The 14,343-nt window shown below is 59.9% G+C and overlaps 1 protein-coding gene across 1 annotated transcript in view; it reads right to left on the bottom strand.

Annotated features, from left to right (window-relative positions):
* Positions 1–14,343, bottom strand: part of RGS9 (regulator of G protein signaling 9) — a 68,782-nt gene that overhangs the window by 38,815 nt on the left and 15,624 nt on the right. Inside the window, exons 3-8 of the mRNA XM_055132743.1 lie at positions 11,062–11,112; positions 9,398–9,504; positions 8,951–9,002; positions 8,632–8,690; positions 6,913–6,989; positions 4,310–4,391 (exon numbers count right to left, since the gene is read on the bottom strand). Coding sequence (XP_054988718.1) covers positions 4,310–4,391; positions 6,913–6,989; positions 8,632–8,690; positions 8,951–9,002; positions 9,398–9,504; positions 11,062–11,112 — 428 coding nt within the window. The remainder of the gene's footprint in view (positions 1–4,309; positions 4,392–6,912; positions 6,990–8,631; positions 8,691–8,950; positions 9,003–9,397; positions 9,505–11,061; positions 11,113–14,343) is intronic.

Here is a 14,343-nt window from a genome sequence, read left to right on the forward strand (position 1 = left end):
AGCATAGATCAGGCCACCCCAGGTTCCAATCCTGAGGAAGTTCCCACCTATGAGGAATATGGGAAACTCTTCCTCCTCTCAGCATAGGCTTCACCTCCCAAGAAATGGAGATGATTCCCACCCCCCCACACACACACACCTTGTGGGGATTTAACACAGGGGCTCTGCGACTCTCAACAGAAGGCACCTATTCAGAGCCAAGGAATGACATTGCTCCCAAGGCCGTGTGGACCTGTCTGATTCAAAACTGGGTGCTAGTCCTCCCTGCTTCCCTTCTCCATCAGACAGCCCAACTTCCTCGTCCATCTTGCTGGGTGTCTCTCAATTCCTTGAGGTGGCAATTTGGGCCTCGCACTTGTCTCTTTGTGAGTCTGGAGCCAGGAATCCAGCCCGCCCTCAGCACAGGTGATGGGCCAAAGCAAGGGCGAGAAATAGCAGGGCTCCCCTCCACACCCATCAGCTCAAGTGTCAGAATCACCCACAGTTTTTAGCTAAGAGGGAAGGCTGCCAAATAAAGATAGGATTTCCAGTTAGATTTAAATTTCAGATGAACAACAAATAATTTATATATATATAAGTTGACAGGGAAATAGATCCCATATGTCTTTAGCATAAATACACAATAAACATAAAAACAGTGGGCCTTGAGTCATTTGCTGTTTACCAAAGTTCACATTTGTCTTGGCATCCTCTTTGGTTTGCTAAATATGGCAGTCTAGCTCAGAGGACTACCATGAAGGCAAACGTTGGGCATGTCACCTCGGCAAGATAAAGGAGATAGAAAGAACTAGGAAGTGATGAAGGAAGAGGAGGAGGAGGAGGAGGAAGAGGAGGAGGAGGAAGAGGAGGAGGTGGAGGAGGAGGTTGAGGTGGAGGAGGAGGAGGAGGAGGAGGAGAAGAAGAAGGAGGAGGAGGAGGAGGAGGAGGAAGAAGAGGAGGAAGAGGAGGCGGAGGAGGAGAAGAGGAGGAGGAGGAGAAGAAGAGGAGGAGAAGGAGAAGAAGAGGAGGAGGAGGAAGAGGAGGAGGAGAAGGAGGAAGAGGAGGAGGAGGAGGAGGAGGAAGAGGAAAAGGAGGAAGAGGAGGAGGAGGAGGAAGAGGAAAAGGAGGAGGGGAGGAGGAAGACGACGACGACGACGAGGACAAGGAGGAGGGAAAAGAGGAGGAGGAGGAAGTACAAGCCGATACCTCGTTGTCAAAGTAGACCTTGACCAACACGTGCTTGTGGGGCATTTCCTACAGCTGCCTTGAGCTCAGCCCTGGGGACCTGCCTTCCTTCTGTGTCCCCATCAGGCACCTCCGGGGCCTTGGAGGAGGGGCAGTCACACAACAATGTACCACCCCAAGGAGAAAACCCACCCGGGATAGCGCGATCTCAGGTGGGGTTGGCGGGGGTGGCGGGGGGGCGGCGTGGAAGGGTGGCTCAGTGGGCTGGAGCGCCTGCTCTGTACGGGGGAGGCCCGAGTCCCATCCCGGGGGCGGGATGAAGGCCCAAGCACCTCCCGGAGCCTCCCTCAGGCACAGAGCCAGGAGCAGTCCCAAGCACTGCCAGACGTGGCCCCCAAACAAATCAACAGCAAGGAACCTTCCGGGGACGTCACCGAGCACGGGGTGGGGAGCAGGGCGGTGCTGAGGAGGGGGTGGCCGGCCTGGAGCATCAATGTCTCGGCCTAAAAATTGACTCTAAGAATTGCCCCCTCCAGCTGGTAGAAATTCCCCCGGCATGACTGCGGTGACTTCACACCCAGACACACGCCCTCCTTGCACACCCCCACGGGGCGAGCAAGCCTGCACATTCACACCCACACACACAGGCTCTGATTCCCTCCCATGCTCACATACCCGCTTACACGTGTGCCCCGACCGAGAGTGCATGAACACGCCCCAAAACACACACGCAGCCCCGCCTACCTGCAGCCTCGGCCCGGCCACTCAGCCCAAAGTGCTCCTGAGTACTCCAGCTCTGCTCACTGTCTGCTCAGGGCTTGCCTGCTCCTTCTCCTTCTCCTCCTCCTCCTTCTCCTCCTTCTCCTCCTCCTTCTCCTCCTTCTCCTCCTCTTCCTCTTCCTCCTCATTGTCCTCCTCCTCCTTCTCCTCCTCCTTCACATTCTCCTCCTTCTCCTTTTCCTCATTCTCCACCTCCTCCTCCTCTTCCTCTTCATTGTCTTCCTCCTCATTCTCCACCTCCTCCTCCTCCTCCTCTTCCTCTTCCTCCTCATTGTCCTCCTCCTCTTCCTCTTCCTCCTTATTGTCCTCCTCCTCCTCCTTCTCCTTCTCCTCCTCTTCCTACTTCTCCTCCTCCTCCTCCTCCTTCTCCTCCTCCTCCCCTTCTCCTCCTCCTCCTCCTTCTCCTCCTCCTCCTCCTCCTCATCCTCCTCCTCCTCCTCCTCCTCCTCCTCCTCCTCCTCTCCCTTTGAACTCGACCCATCTTCAGTGGTCCCTGCATTTGCATCCGCACAGCCCTCATCAGTACGGGGCTGCCCTCGGCCACCCGGGCTCGGGTCTCTCGAAGCCGCTGCCCGCCACACCCCTGCTTCTCAACACTGCTGGTGTGCTGTGCCAGTGCCTCAGTGGCAGACCGGCTGCCCCAGCTGCCCGGGCTCCTCCTCCTCCTCTGACATCCCCCTACGACTCATCTCGGAGCTCGGCGTGGAGCTGGGGTCCCGGACCCGGGATCTGTCTCTAAACGTCCCCCGAGGCTGCCTTTCACCCTGAGCGCCGTTCATCCACTCATGGCATCAGTGCCTCAGTCCCTGGGACAGCCACCGGCGTCACCTGTGGTGGAGTACCTGGCACATCAGCCGGTGGCACTGACAAAGACGCCCGGAGCTGCCCGTCTGGCAAAGGAAATGCACCCGCTGTGTCCCTGCAGGCTGGCCAGACATAGGAACCCGGGTTACACGCAGGAGCCCCCCGAAGACAACAGCCCGGCCCCTGCAGCCGGGGACTGCGGGCGTCAGGGAGTGACCCGCCACAGAGACACTGTCCAGATGCTTCCAATTCAGCCACGGCACCGCCAGGAAGGGACCCCACGGAGGGACCTTTCCGGAATCCGCATTCCCCAGCCACGCTGGGGATACACACAGGCTGGGGCCCCCCCTCACCCCGCCCCACCCCGCCCTCTCTGCACCCCCCTTCTCGTCATCATTCTCCTCTGCACTTGAACTCAGGCTCCTTTGGAGCACAGCACAGGGAGCGGAAAATCTGAATCTTTTGGCCGAAGCAGTCGGCCAGGAGAGTGGGGGCCGGGCTCCGGCAGCATGCGGTGTTTGCAGGGACGGGGGGCAGGGCGGTGACAGCGCCAGGCTGCACTGTCGCCGGCTGACAGCCCCTCCGTGAGCCCAGCCCCCGAGAGCTGAGCCCTCAGGCACCTCCTGCCCTGGCCCGTCCTGCAGGAGATGCAAACGGCCAGGCGGGGTGTTGGGTCACACCTGGCGGTGCTCAGGGCTCCCCCTGACGTCCTTTCTCCCCAGCGCCTCGCTCTCTGGGCTTTGGGGCCTGGGGGTTCTAGTGGTTTCCTCACTGGGCCTTTTCCAAGGTACATAGAAAAGGTCTCCGGAAAGGGCGCTGGAGCCAGAGAGACTGCACAGCAAGTAGGGCACTCGCCTTGCACACGGCCAACCTGGGTTCAACCCGAGGCACCCCAGATGAGATTTACCAGGAGTGAGCCCTGAGCACAGAGCCAGGAGCAAGCCCTGAGCACTGCCGGGTGTGACCCAACACTCCCAAACAAGCAGGTCGGAGCCCTCCTACAAGACCAGACCAACTCACCCTTCGCTGCCTTCACCGAGCCCTCGCTCCACCAGAGGGACCGCCCAGCCAGCTCCCAACTCAATTCCCCCAGGAGGTGCTCCCCCCACAGGGATCCTGGGTGAGGGAGGACAGGAAGCAGGAGGACGGAGAGTGAGAGGGTGGAGAGCAGAAGGACTGGGAGCAGGAGGACGAAGAGTGGGAGCATAGAGAGCGGGGTTACAGGGAGTGGGAAGACTGGGAGCGGGAGGAAGGAGAGTGGGAGCACGGAGTGCGGGATGACAGGGAGTGGGAAGACTGGGAGCAGGAGGAAGGAGAGTGGGAGCATGGAAAGCGAGATGACGGGGAGTGGGAAGACTGGGAGCAGGAGGAAGGAGAGTGGGAGCACGGAGAGCAGGATAACAGGGAGTGGGAATACTGGGAGTGAGAGGATGGAGTGAAGCACGGAGAGCGGGACAACAAGGAGTGGGAAGACTGGGAGCGGGAGGAAGGAGAGTGGGAGCACGAGGACGGGGAGGACGCAGAGCGGGAGCACGGGGAGCGGGAGGGCATGCTCACTTACAGGGCAGCGGTGCACCAGCCAGTACGCCTTCTCCTGGCAGTCCAGCGCGTACCTGTCCGCCTTGGGCCTCTCCTTCCCGGTCCTGCAAAGCCAAGGTCGTGGGAAGAGCCGCTGAGAGCCCGCAGCCTGGCCGCGCGGGGCATGACGGGGCCCGTCCCGGAGACCTGGCCTCTGCCCCCCACGACCCACCGGCCCGGGTTAACCGTGAAAATGAAAACGGGGGCTGAGAGCTAGGAGCAGAGTCAGTCCACACTGCCGTCCCTGGGGCTGCCCACGGCCAGCACCAAGGTGCACCACATCCTCAAGCCCGGCCTGGACTGTCAGCCTGACCCACCAGGACCCCCGGGAAAGGCCTGCGGAGCACTGCTAGGGAGCATCCCCGACAAAAGCAATAGTCAATACCAACATCACCAAGTGCAAGACTGGCCGGTCACTGCCCCAGGGAGCCAGCCCTGTCCCGGGACCAAAGGGGAAAGGCGAACTGACCGTGTCCCCTTCCCGGGCCCGCTCCCCATCCCCCCAAGTTTCAACGTTCATCACATACCGCCTGAGGTCAAAGGGGGGTCCCAGCGTCCAGCTCTCCCGGGCCACAGGCGAGGGGGGTCAGCAGTACCCACTCTAGGACTAGCCCCAGCGTGCTTGGGGCGGGGGCGGGGGCTTGCTTTTGGACATTTGGGGGCTTCATTCTTCCCCCGTCTCCACCCTGTGATCCCTACTGAAATGAGGCTGGGGGGGTGGAATAGAGAGAGCCACGCCCCGCGGTGCCCCCCAAATGCAGGACCCCCCAGCTGCCGTACAGGCCCGGGGGGGGGGGGGAGAGGCTGTGCGCCCCTCCTCCCAGAACGGGGGCCCTTCAGGGGTGCCTAGGGGCTGCTTTTAGCCGCTGGGGATCAGGGACGTGCCGCGGGCCTCTCGTATCCTGCCACCTGCTCGGTTTCCGCCTTTGCAACACGCCCCGTTTCCTGGCTGGAATAACGGGGTGCTTTTGTTCGAGGTCCACCGTGAGCAGCCATGCTGAGCTCCGGACAAAAGCGGGCAGCAATCACAGCGGGGGCAGGGGAGGTGGGGGCGGGGGGGGGGGAGACACAGGCCCGGGGGTGGGGGCGGGAGGGGACCCCCTCTCCCTCCCATCACTTGCACTCAGTCCATCTAAGCTGACCTGGGATCGCGGCTCGGTCCCACCCCCGCCCCCGCCCCCAGGAGCGTTCGTCCCTCAACCAGCGGGCGCCACGCTCCCCATTGCCACGGCGACGTGCGCTCCTGCCCCGCGAACGCCTGTTCTCCCGGCAACGCGCATGACGCACGGCCCGGTAGGAGCAGCGCCCGGCGCGCTTCTCTGCTGCTCGTGTGCAGAATCACGGCCGACGGCCAGGCGGGGAGGGAAGTGCCCGTGCCCGTGCCAGCCTCCCCTGGAGACTCAGGAGAAACGCGGGTGCCAGGGCGACCTCAGAAGGCTCCCACCACGGCTCCACTAGCCCCCGTGGCCTCGGGGCCGCCTGCAGGGGGCCTGGCGGGGTGTCCAGCCGGCCCGGCCAGGGAGCGCCCGACTCACTTACTCCAGGGGGGCCACCCATCCCGGCTCGGCTCTGCTCTGCTCTGCGCGGGGCCTAGAGCTGCCACTGGGAGAAACCGCGCTGAAAGGCACCGGGGAGAGAGAGCCAGTACGCACGCGCGCACGCGCTCCGGCCTGCCCTGGGGGGATCTCTGGGTGCGCCTCGGGCCCCTTACTCCTTCCTCTCTGCCTTCATCCGGCCATTCCTTCATCTTCCCTGCTGGGCTCCAACACCAGCAGGATAGTGAACTAGGTGATACAGCCGTCTGGGCTGAGCGCTGTGTGACAGACCCCCGCCTCCCCCCCACCCATGCACACACTCCCCCTGTGTCTCCACTGAAACTGGCTCCAGCTACCCGGGACTCCCCTGTCTACAGACGAATGTCCTTCCTGTCCCTCTTCTCTCCGGCCACAATCGCCACCCAGACCCTGGATACCTCTGGGGCGGCCTCCAGCCCTGTGACCCCGCCCCCCCCCTCTAATTCTTGACAGCCCAGCCATGCCTGGACCCCCAGGCTAGGAATGCCAAGCCCCTAGGCCCTTCCCAACGTTTGCCACCTACACACCCAATCAACGCTTTTTTTTTTCTTTTTGGGTCACACCCAGTGATGCTCAGGGGTTACTCCTGGCTCTGCACTCAGGAATTACTCCTGGTGGTGCTTGGGGGACCATATGGGATGCCGGGGATCGAACCCAGGTTGGCCGCATGCAAGGCAAATGCCCTACCCGCTGTGCTATCTCTCCGGCCCCCAATCAACGCTTCTTTCACTGAGAGCAGGAAGGGAGCAGAGGTGGGAAGGCAAGACCCCTGCAGACAGCCACCGCAAGGCGGGCAGAGAGATAGTTCGGCAGGTAGGGTGCCTGCCACGCACGTGGCCAACCCAGATTCTATCCCCCCGCCCCCCCCCGCCCTCATCACACCCCCTATAGTCCCCGGAGCCCTGCCAGGAGTGATTCCTGAGCGCAGAGCCAGGCATGGGCCCTGAGCACCGTCGGCTGTAGCCCCCAAAACCAAAAACCGAAAAGAAAGCCAACAGCGGCTCACGCCCACCTGTACTGCTCCTTGGCCTGCATGATGACGAAGTCCCACTTGTAGTTAATCTTCTTGTTCAGGAAATCATAATTTTCCTAGGGGAGGAAAGTAGAAGGAGAATGCTAAGGCCCCGGATAGGGGCTTGCAGCAGGAAGTCCGAACTCAGAGAGGGTACGGACGTCCCTGACGCTGTGGGAGCCGGGCCCGGGCCTGGCCAAGGCGTGACTTCCCACAGCACTGAGTCCTCCTAAAAAGCCTGGCCGGCAGAGCTGCAACTTGGACTGAATCATTTTCATGCCCCTGTCCTGGGTCTGACGGAAAAGGGCATGGGAGCACATGGAGGCTCAAAACTGAGCAGCACGAAGGATCAGGGATCCACAGAGATAAGCCCTGAACCTTGCGATAACGCTGACCCTTCTCCAAATATGTTTATTAAGAACAAAAACAAAACAGGGGCCGGAGCGATAGCACAGCAGGTAGAGCGTTTGCCTTGCACGCGGCCGACCCGGGTTCGATCCCTGGCATCCCATATGGTTCCCCAAGCACTGCCAGGAGCAAGTCCTGAGTGCAAAGCCAGGAGTGACCCCTGAGCGTCGCTGGGTGTGACCCAAAAAGCAAAAAAAAAAAAGAACAAAAACAAAACAAAGCCCATGGAGCGATAGCACAGCGGGGAGGGCGTTTGCCTTGCACGCGGCCAACCCGGGTTCGATTCCCAGCATCCCATACAGTCCCCTGAGCATGGCCAGGGGTAATTCCTGAATGCAGAGCCAGGAGTGACCCCTGAGCATCGCTGGGTGTGACCCAAAAAGAAAAAAAAAAGCCCAAAAATCCAGCAGGACCATCGCCGTCAGCCCAGGAGTCTGACCTTTCGAGGATGAGGGTGAGTTCTTTGAGAACTATGACTCATCGAGCCTCCAGTGAAAAGTCTACATTATGTATTGTTTTTCCATCCCATGCTGAAGTTCCGATGTGAACTGTGAAACACCAGTGATTGTGAATATGAGCTAAGGCGCTGTTTGGGAACGACAAAAGGAAGACGGCGGCCAGGGTGCCTGCAGTAGCGACTGGGGTTGGAGCTGGAGAAACTCAAGCTTGACATAGGAAGGATTCGCCTGAGAGCTGCTCTTAAGTAGATGGATGGATGATGGGTGGATGGATGGTTGGATGGGTGGGTGGGTGGCTGGTGCAAAAGTGGGTGGATGGACAGCTTGATGAATGGGTGGAGAGACACACAAGGGATGGGCGGGTTGACGGATGGGAGGAGAGAGGAACGGAAAGATGGGCGGATGAACGGAGAGGTAAATGGGCAGGTGGATGACAGATGAACGGGTGGGTGTTCCGTGGTGCAGAACACGGGATGGATGATTTGACAGATGGGGAGAGGTGAGCAGGTCATAGGGTGGTGAAGACCCACAGGAAGGTGGTGATAAGAACCTAGGTGTGTTTTTTTTTTTAAAAAAAAAAAAGCTCCTGGGGTTGGAGCAATAGCACAGTGGGGAAAGCATTTGCCTTGAACACAGCCGACCCAGGTTTGATTCCCAGCATCCCATATGGTCCCCTGAGCACTGCCAGGAGTAATTCCTGAATGCAAAGCCAGGAGGTAACCCCTGTGCAATGCCGGGTGTGACCCAAAAAGCAATAAATAAATAAATAAATAAATAAATAAATAAATAAATAAAAAGCTCCTGATGACATTCCACTCGATTCTAACCATGCCGCCTTGAAAACACCCTGTACCTTTTCATATTCTTCGAGAATCCCTTTCTTCTTGATATTCCGCTTGGCTAAATAGATGGCTGGAAAAGAAAACAGCGGCATTTTCCACCATCGTCGTATTTCAAAACCACATTCTCCGCCTCGCTCTATGCGCGGGACGGCTCGGTGGGCCTCAGAGGAGAGAGCCATTAGCAGAACCCACCCGCCCCTCAGGCACACGCCCCATGTGGGGAGGTGATCCGTCATAAAGGTCGCAGTGACAGCAAGACAAATGTGCCCCACATGCATCGGGTAAACAAGCATGAGAACCACGAAAGGCGGGGTTGGGGGGGGGTGTTACCATAGTCTGTATCTTCCGCAGGCCACTGCTGGGTGGGCCAGAAATACGGCGTCTGCCAAAGAAATCAGAAACCAGGCTGAGACAAGTGGTCGGGGACCCCCCCCCAGGTCCCACGACTTAAGAAAGAAAATTCCCTTTGTCCTTTTTCTTTCTTCTTTTGTGGGTCACACCCGGCGATGCTCAGGGGTTCCTCCTGCCTCTGCACACTCAGGAATTACTCCTGGCAGTGCTCAGGGGGACCCTATGGGATGCTGGGAATCGAACCCCGGTCGGCCGTGTGCCAGGCAAACGCCCTCCCCGCTGTGCTATCGCTCCAGCTCCCCCCTTTGTCCTCTTTCTACTTCTACAACCTTGCTGTGTTGTTTTCCCTAGGGAAATCAGCACTTGGCTTTCCAGATTGCGGTGAAACCCCACCGGAACCCCCCAGGCCCCAGGCCGCCCCCTCACCTGGAACCGGTAGAGGCTGCTGTCAGGCTTGAGAATGAGGTTCTTGGGGTCCTGCAGAGGGTAAATGTAGCCGTACTTGACTATGAAGTTGCCCAAGTTCTGAGCCTCTGTGAGGAAACGGGTGAGACGTTAAGAAGTTCAGAGCAGAGCTGGGGGGGGGGGTGGGGAAGCTCACTGCCGGGTCCCTCCGCTACATCCCAAAAGTGCGAGAGAGGCACCCCAACGCCCCCCCCCACCCCATCCTCATAGCACTTCACCCAGTAAGTGCCAGCTGGGGATGAACATGCTGGAAGGGTTTCCCGGCCTGACCCCTGATACAACAGGTCAGTAAATAAACCTGCAGGGAAGCCACGTCACCCGGGGGTGAGGGGGGGGTGAGCGGGGGGGCCACGAGTGACTCCCAGGGTGGGGTAAACCCCGGCGAACCCTCTTCTCATCTCTTTGGGTCTGAAGAAGACCAAGGATCGGGGAAACGGTTCTTTAACCATCAGGCACATCCCCACTCAAAGAAGAGTGGGAAGGGGGGTCACGCACGTCCTCTGCCACGATTCCTACCCCCGGACCAGCGCTGCCATCCTTCCAGATGCGGAGCCCTCGCTCCTCCCACCTCACCTTACCCCCCACACACACACACACCTGGGCCAGCTGGCCGGGTTTTTGTTTCTGGGCTTGCATGAACTAAAGACTAAGTTTAGGGACCATTTTTGGTTCTTCAGAAGCCCCAGGGACCGCAGCTGTCTCTGCATCCCAGAGACAGGACTCCATCCCTCGGTGCTCCCAGGCCCACGGGCCCCAGGACCCTGCCCACATCCCACCCCTTTGCCCGGCCACCTGTCTGGCCTCCACCCTTCCTCTTTGGGCGGTCCTCTCGCTCTCAGCCCCAGACCCGCCCTGAATCCCCGCTCCAGGGCTCCTGGGATGCTCTAACCCAGGTTCTTAATCCTTTTCTGAGTTTGTTTTAGGTTTGGGGGCCACACCCGGAGCTGCTCAGGGCTCACTCCTGGCTCTGCACTCAGGAATCACTCCCGGCAGTGCTCAGTAGGGGCACTGCCTGTAGGATGCAGGGTTCGAACCCGGGTCGGCTGCGTGCAAGGCAAGCGCTGTGTACGCCCCATGCCCAGGTTCTTTCTGCCAAACATCCGACCAAAGATCATCCGTCATGCTGCCCGCTCCGAAGCCCTCTCTGACTTCCCTTCGCTTCTCTCTCCGGCCACACCCACGGGCTCCCCTCCTCCCACTGCCCTCCACGGCCAGCCAAATCCACTTCTCCCCATGCCCCCTGCCCACCCCTTCTCTACATCATGGCTCTGGCGTGTTTCTCCGTCTGGGAAGACAGACCCTCTGAGCGCCCCTTCCTGGCTCACAAGACTTGCTTCTTGCAAGGGACGGTCCCTGGTCCAGGGAAGCACCACCTCCTCCTCCAGGAAGCTTTTCCTGGCTGACTCCTCCCCATTCTCGCAATATTTGAGATGCGACAGCCCCAAGGATTCTGTCTCCCCCCCCCCCCGGTATTGTGTCTTTCTTTTCAATGCGGGAAGGGGTGGTGGGGCAGGGGAGGTCCATGTGGTTCATCTCTCAGAGACACGAGCTAAGCGTCCGCTTAATCTCCAGCCTCAGAGAGTCCGGTGCAGCGCTTGGTCACCGAGGGCTGGAGAAACGCTCACCCAGGCTGGACACCCAGAGCCGCTGGACGAGCCACTGCAGAACGTCGCTCCCTGCAAGCAGAAACACGAGGCCTTCATCAGTCTCCCGCGCCCCTCGGTCCCCTGCAGTGCCCAGCTGGCCTCTTCCTGGCTTAGCTGAAGCCTCGTCCTGCTTCTGTCCAAAATTTCCAGGCGCGTCCCCCAGACCCAGTAGGTTTACAGCCCAGGGCCGTCCGTGGTCTTGGATGATTTCCGACTCACCCTCCCTCCCTGCCCACAGTTACGACCTCCCCAGTGGTGCCTTTTTTTTTTTTGTATTTTGGGGGGAGAGTGAGGCCACACCCCGAGGTGCTCCGGGCTGACTCCTGGCTCTCGGGACCATCCGCAGTGCCAGGGACCACGCTGGGGGCGAGCTGCATGCGACGCCAGCATCTCAGCCCCTGTCCTAGCTCCCCAGTCGCTCCCCGGTGGCATTTCTTGTCTTCACCGTATCACTGCACCACTGTCTTCCCGTTGTTCATCGATTTACTCGAGTGGGCACCAGGAATCCTCTATTACACTCAGCCCTGAGGTTTCTGGCCTTACTCTGTAATAATGTATGCGTGGGTTGTCGGTCATCAGCTGGAAAGCAAACAGGCCAAGTCAGCACTGGGGCAGAGGGGAGAGGAGCAAAGCGAGACCACCCCAAACTATCCCGGGGTCTCTGGATGGTGCCTGGGCCCATGAGAACCGCTCAGAGCCAGGGCCGGGAGGGCGGGGTCTGAGGGTCGGGAGGGTGGGGATCTGAGGGCTGAGAGGGCGGGGGTCTGAGGGCGGGGAGGGCGGGGTCTGAGTGCCGGGAGGGCGGGGGTCTGAGGGCGGGGAGGGCGGGGGTCTGAGGACGGGGAGGGCGGGGGTCTGAGGGCGGGGAGGGCAGGGGTCTGAGGGCCGGGAGGGCGGGGGTCTGAGGGCGGGGAGGGCGGGGAAGGCGGGGTAGGGGAGGGCGGGGGTCTGAGGGCCGGGAGGGCGGGGTCTGAGGGCCGGGGGGCGGGGTCTGAGGGCCTGGAGGGCGGGGTTTGAGGGCTGGGAGGGCGGGGTCTGAGGTCCGGGGGGCGGGGTCTGAGGGCCTGGAGGGCGGGGTTTGAGGGCTGGGAGGGCGGGGTCTGAGGGCCGGGAGGGCGGGGTCTGAGGGCCGGGAGGGCGGGGTCTGAGGGCCGGGAGGGCGGGGTCTGAGGGCCGGGGGGCGGGGTCTGAGGGCGGGGGGGGGGGGCGTCCTCTCAGCGCTGGCTTCAGCAGCTGTGGAAGGGCCTTTTGCCAAAGCAGCGGCTAAAGGACATACCCAGGAACCCTCTGCACACTCTGCCGTATGACTCTCGACACGTGGAAGGTGGCCTCCACCCAGACTCGCACCCTGGGCCCTCCAGTGTAAGGAGGTCTGGGAATGAAGGCTGGCATTTAAAAAAAAAATAACAAAAAAAAAAACCGCCCACAGGAATTGCTGAGGAGATGGACAGGGGTCAATCTCGGAGCAAACGCCTTGCATGCACCTCACACTAGTACATTCCTGGGCACCACATGGTCCCCTGGCCAGGTGCAGCCCGGAGACCCCTTCCCCACACATATACACACACCACACGCACCAGACACACACACACATATACACACACCACACACACACAGACACCACACACACCCACACATATACATACATACACCACACACACCAGACACACACATGCACATGCTACACACCACACACATACACATATACACATACCACACACTTAGACACACCACACACACACCACACACATATCCACACCACACATACATATACACACATACATATACACACCACTACATACACACATATACACACATGCATACACACACCACACACATACACACATATACACAAACATACATGCACACTGCATACATTCATACATACACACACACCACACACATATCCACACACATACATACATACACACCACACACATATACACACATACACATATCACACATACCACACACATACACATACACACATACATACCACACATATACACACATACACATATCATTCATACCATACACATACACATACATGCATACATACATACATACCACATACACATACATACACTACACACACACACACACACCCAGCAGCCCCAACCACACCTCAGGACCTCAGGGCCCCCACAACACTGCACCCCTCAGCCCTAGCCCTGAGCCATGGCTTTACTGGCAAGAGTCACCAGGAGGGGCTCCCAGGCCTCCGAGCACCATTTGGGGCCCCCCGAGATGGGGAGGCAGGCGGGAAGGACAGCAGGCCTGGAGAGAACAGGCCCCGCCTCCGACCCATGTTCCAGGGACTCAGGCGAAGACAAGCCAAGCCCAGCTGCAAAGGCCCGAGATGCTGCAGGACCCCCGGAAGTTAGGGACCCCGTCTCCAAGCCACTGACCACGCGCCCCGGCCCCTGAAGCAGCAGGAAGACAGCAACATCTCAGGAAGAAGCAAGCGGCTCTGGAGCCACAAGCCCGACTCAGGTACCACCTTCCACAGGCCCACAGCCACGTTTCTGCTTCAGTTCTGTTTGGGACTCACCCAACAGTGCTCGTGGCTTATTCCTGGCTCAGGAATTACCCCTGGCAGGACTCTGGGGACCGGATGGGGTGCCAGGAGTTGAACCTGGGTCTCCCGCCGTGCGCAAAGCAAGCGCCTTCCCTGCTGTGCCGTGTCTCGGTGGGGGGGCCCCAACAGCCAATTTCCCAGCCACTGTAGCCACGCCTTGGGTGGTGGGGGCGGGAGGCTCAGGCCCACGGAAGCCCTGGCAGAGGGCCGCTTCTTCTGCTGCCTGCAGGGGGCGCTCCTCAGGCCCGCTCACACCCAGGGTTCCAGCTGCTCGGGGCGGGGCTGAGACCCTGGGATCCCTCCCCTCCTCCCCACCCCCACCAGCACCAATGTCCTGCCACCACCCATCTGCCCACAGGCCCCCAACAAACTACTCTGGCTGATTCGTCTCTGCGGCTTTTAGCGTCTTGCACTCCAGGTTGACTGCTGAAGAGCAGCAATCCTTCCTGGAAAATCCCCAAAAATAGTACAGCGACACTGGCTTATTTCGCCAGCGTGGTCCAGCTCCAGCTCCCCTGGGGTCCCCGAGCCCTCCAGGGGTGAGTCCTGAGTGCAGAGCCAAGAGTCAGCCCTGAGCACCTCTGCCTGCCACCCCCCACCCCCGGTTAAAAATAAAAAAAAGCAACAAAATCTTAACAGCGGGGTGCTTCAGACTTTCCGCCCCCCGCCTCTCCAAATGCTAG

Source organism: Sorex araneus, chromosome 3 (assembly GCF_027595985.1).
Source record: "Sorex araneus isolate mSorAra2 chromosome 3, mSorAra2.pri, whole genome shotgun sequence".
NCBI classification, from domain to species: Eukaryota; Metazoa; Chordata; class Mammalia; order Eulipotyphla; family Soricidae; genus Sorex; species Sorex araneus.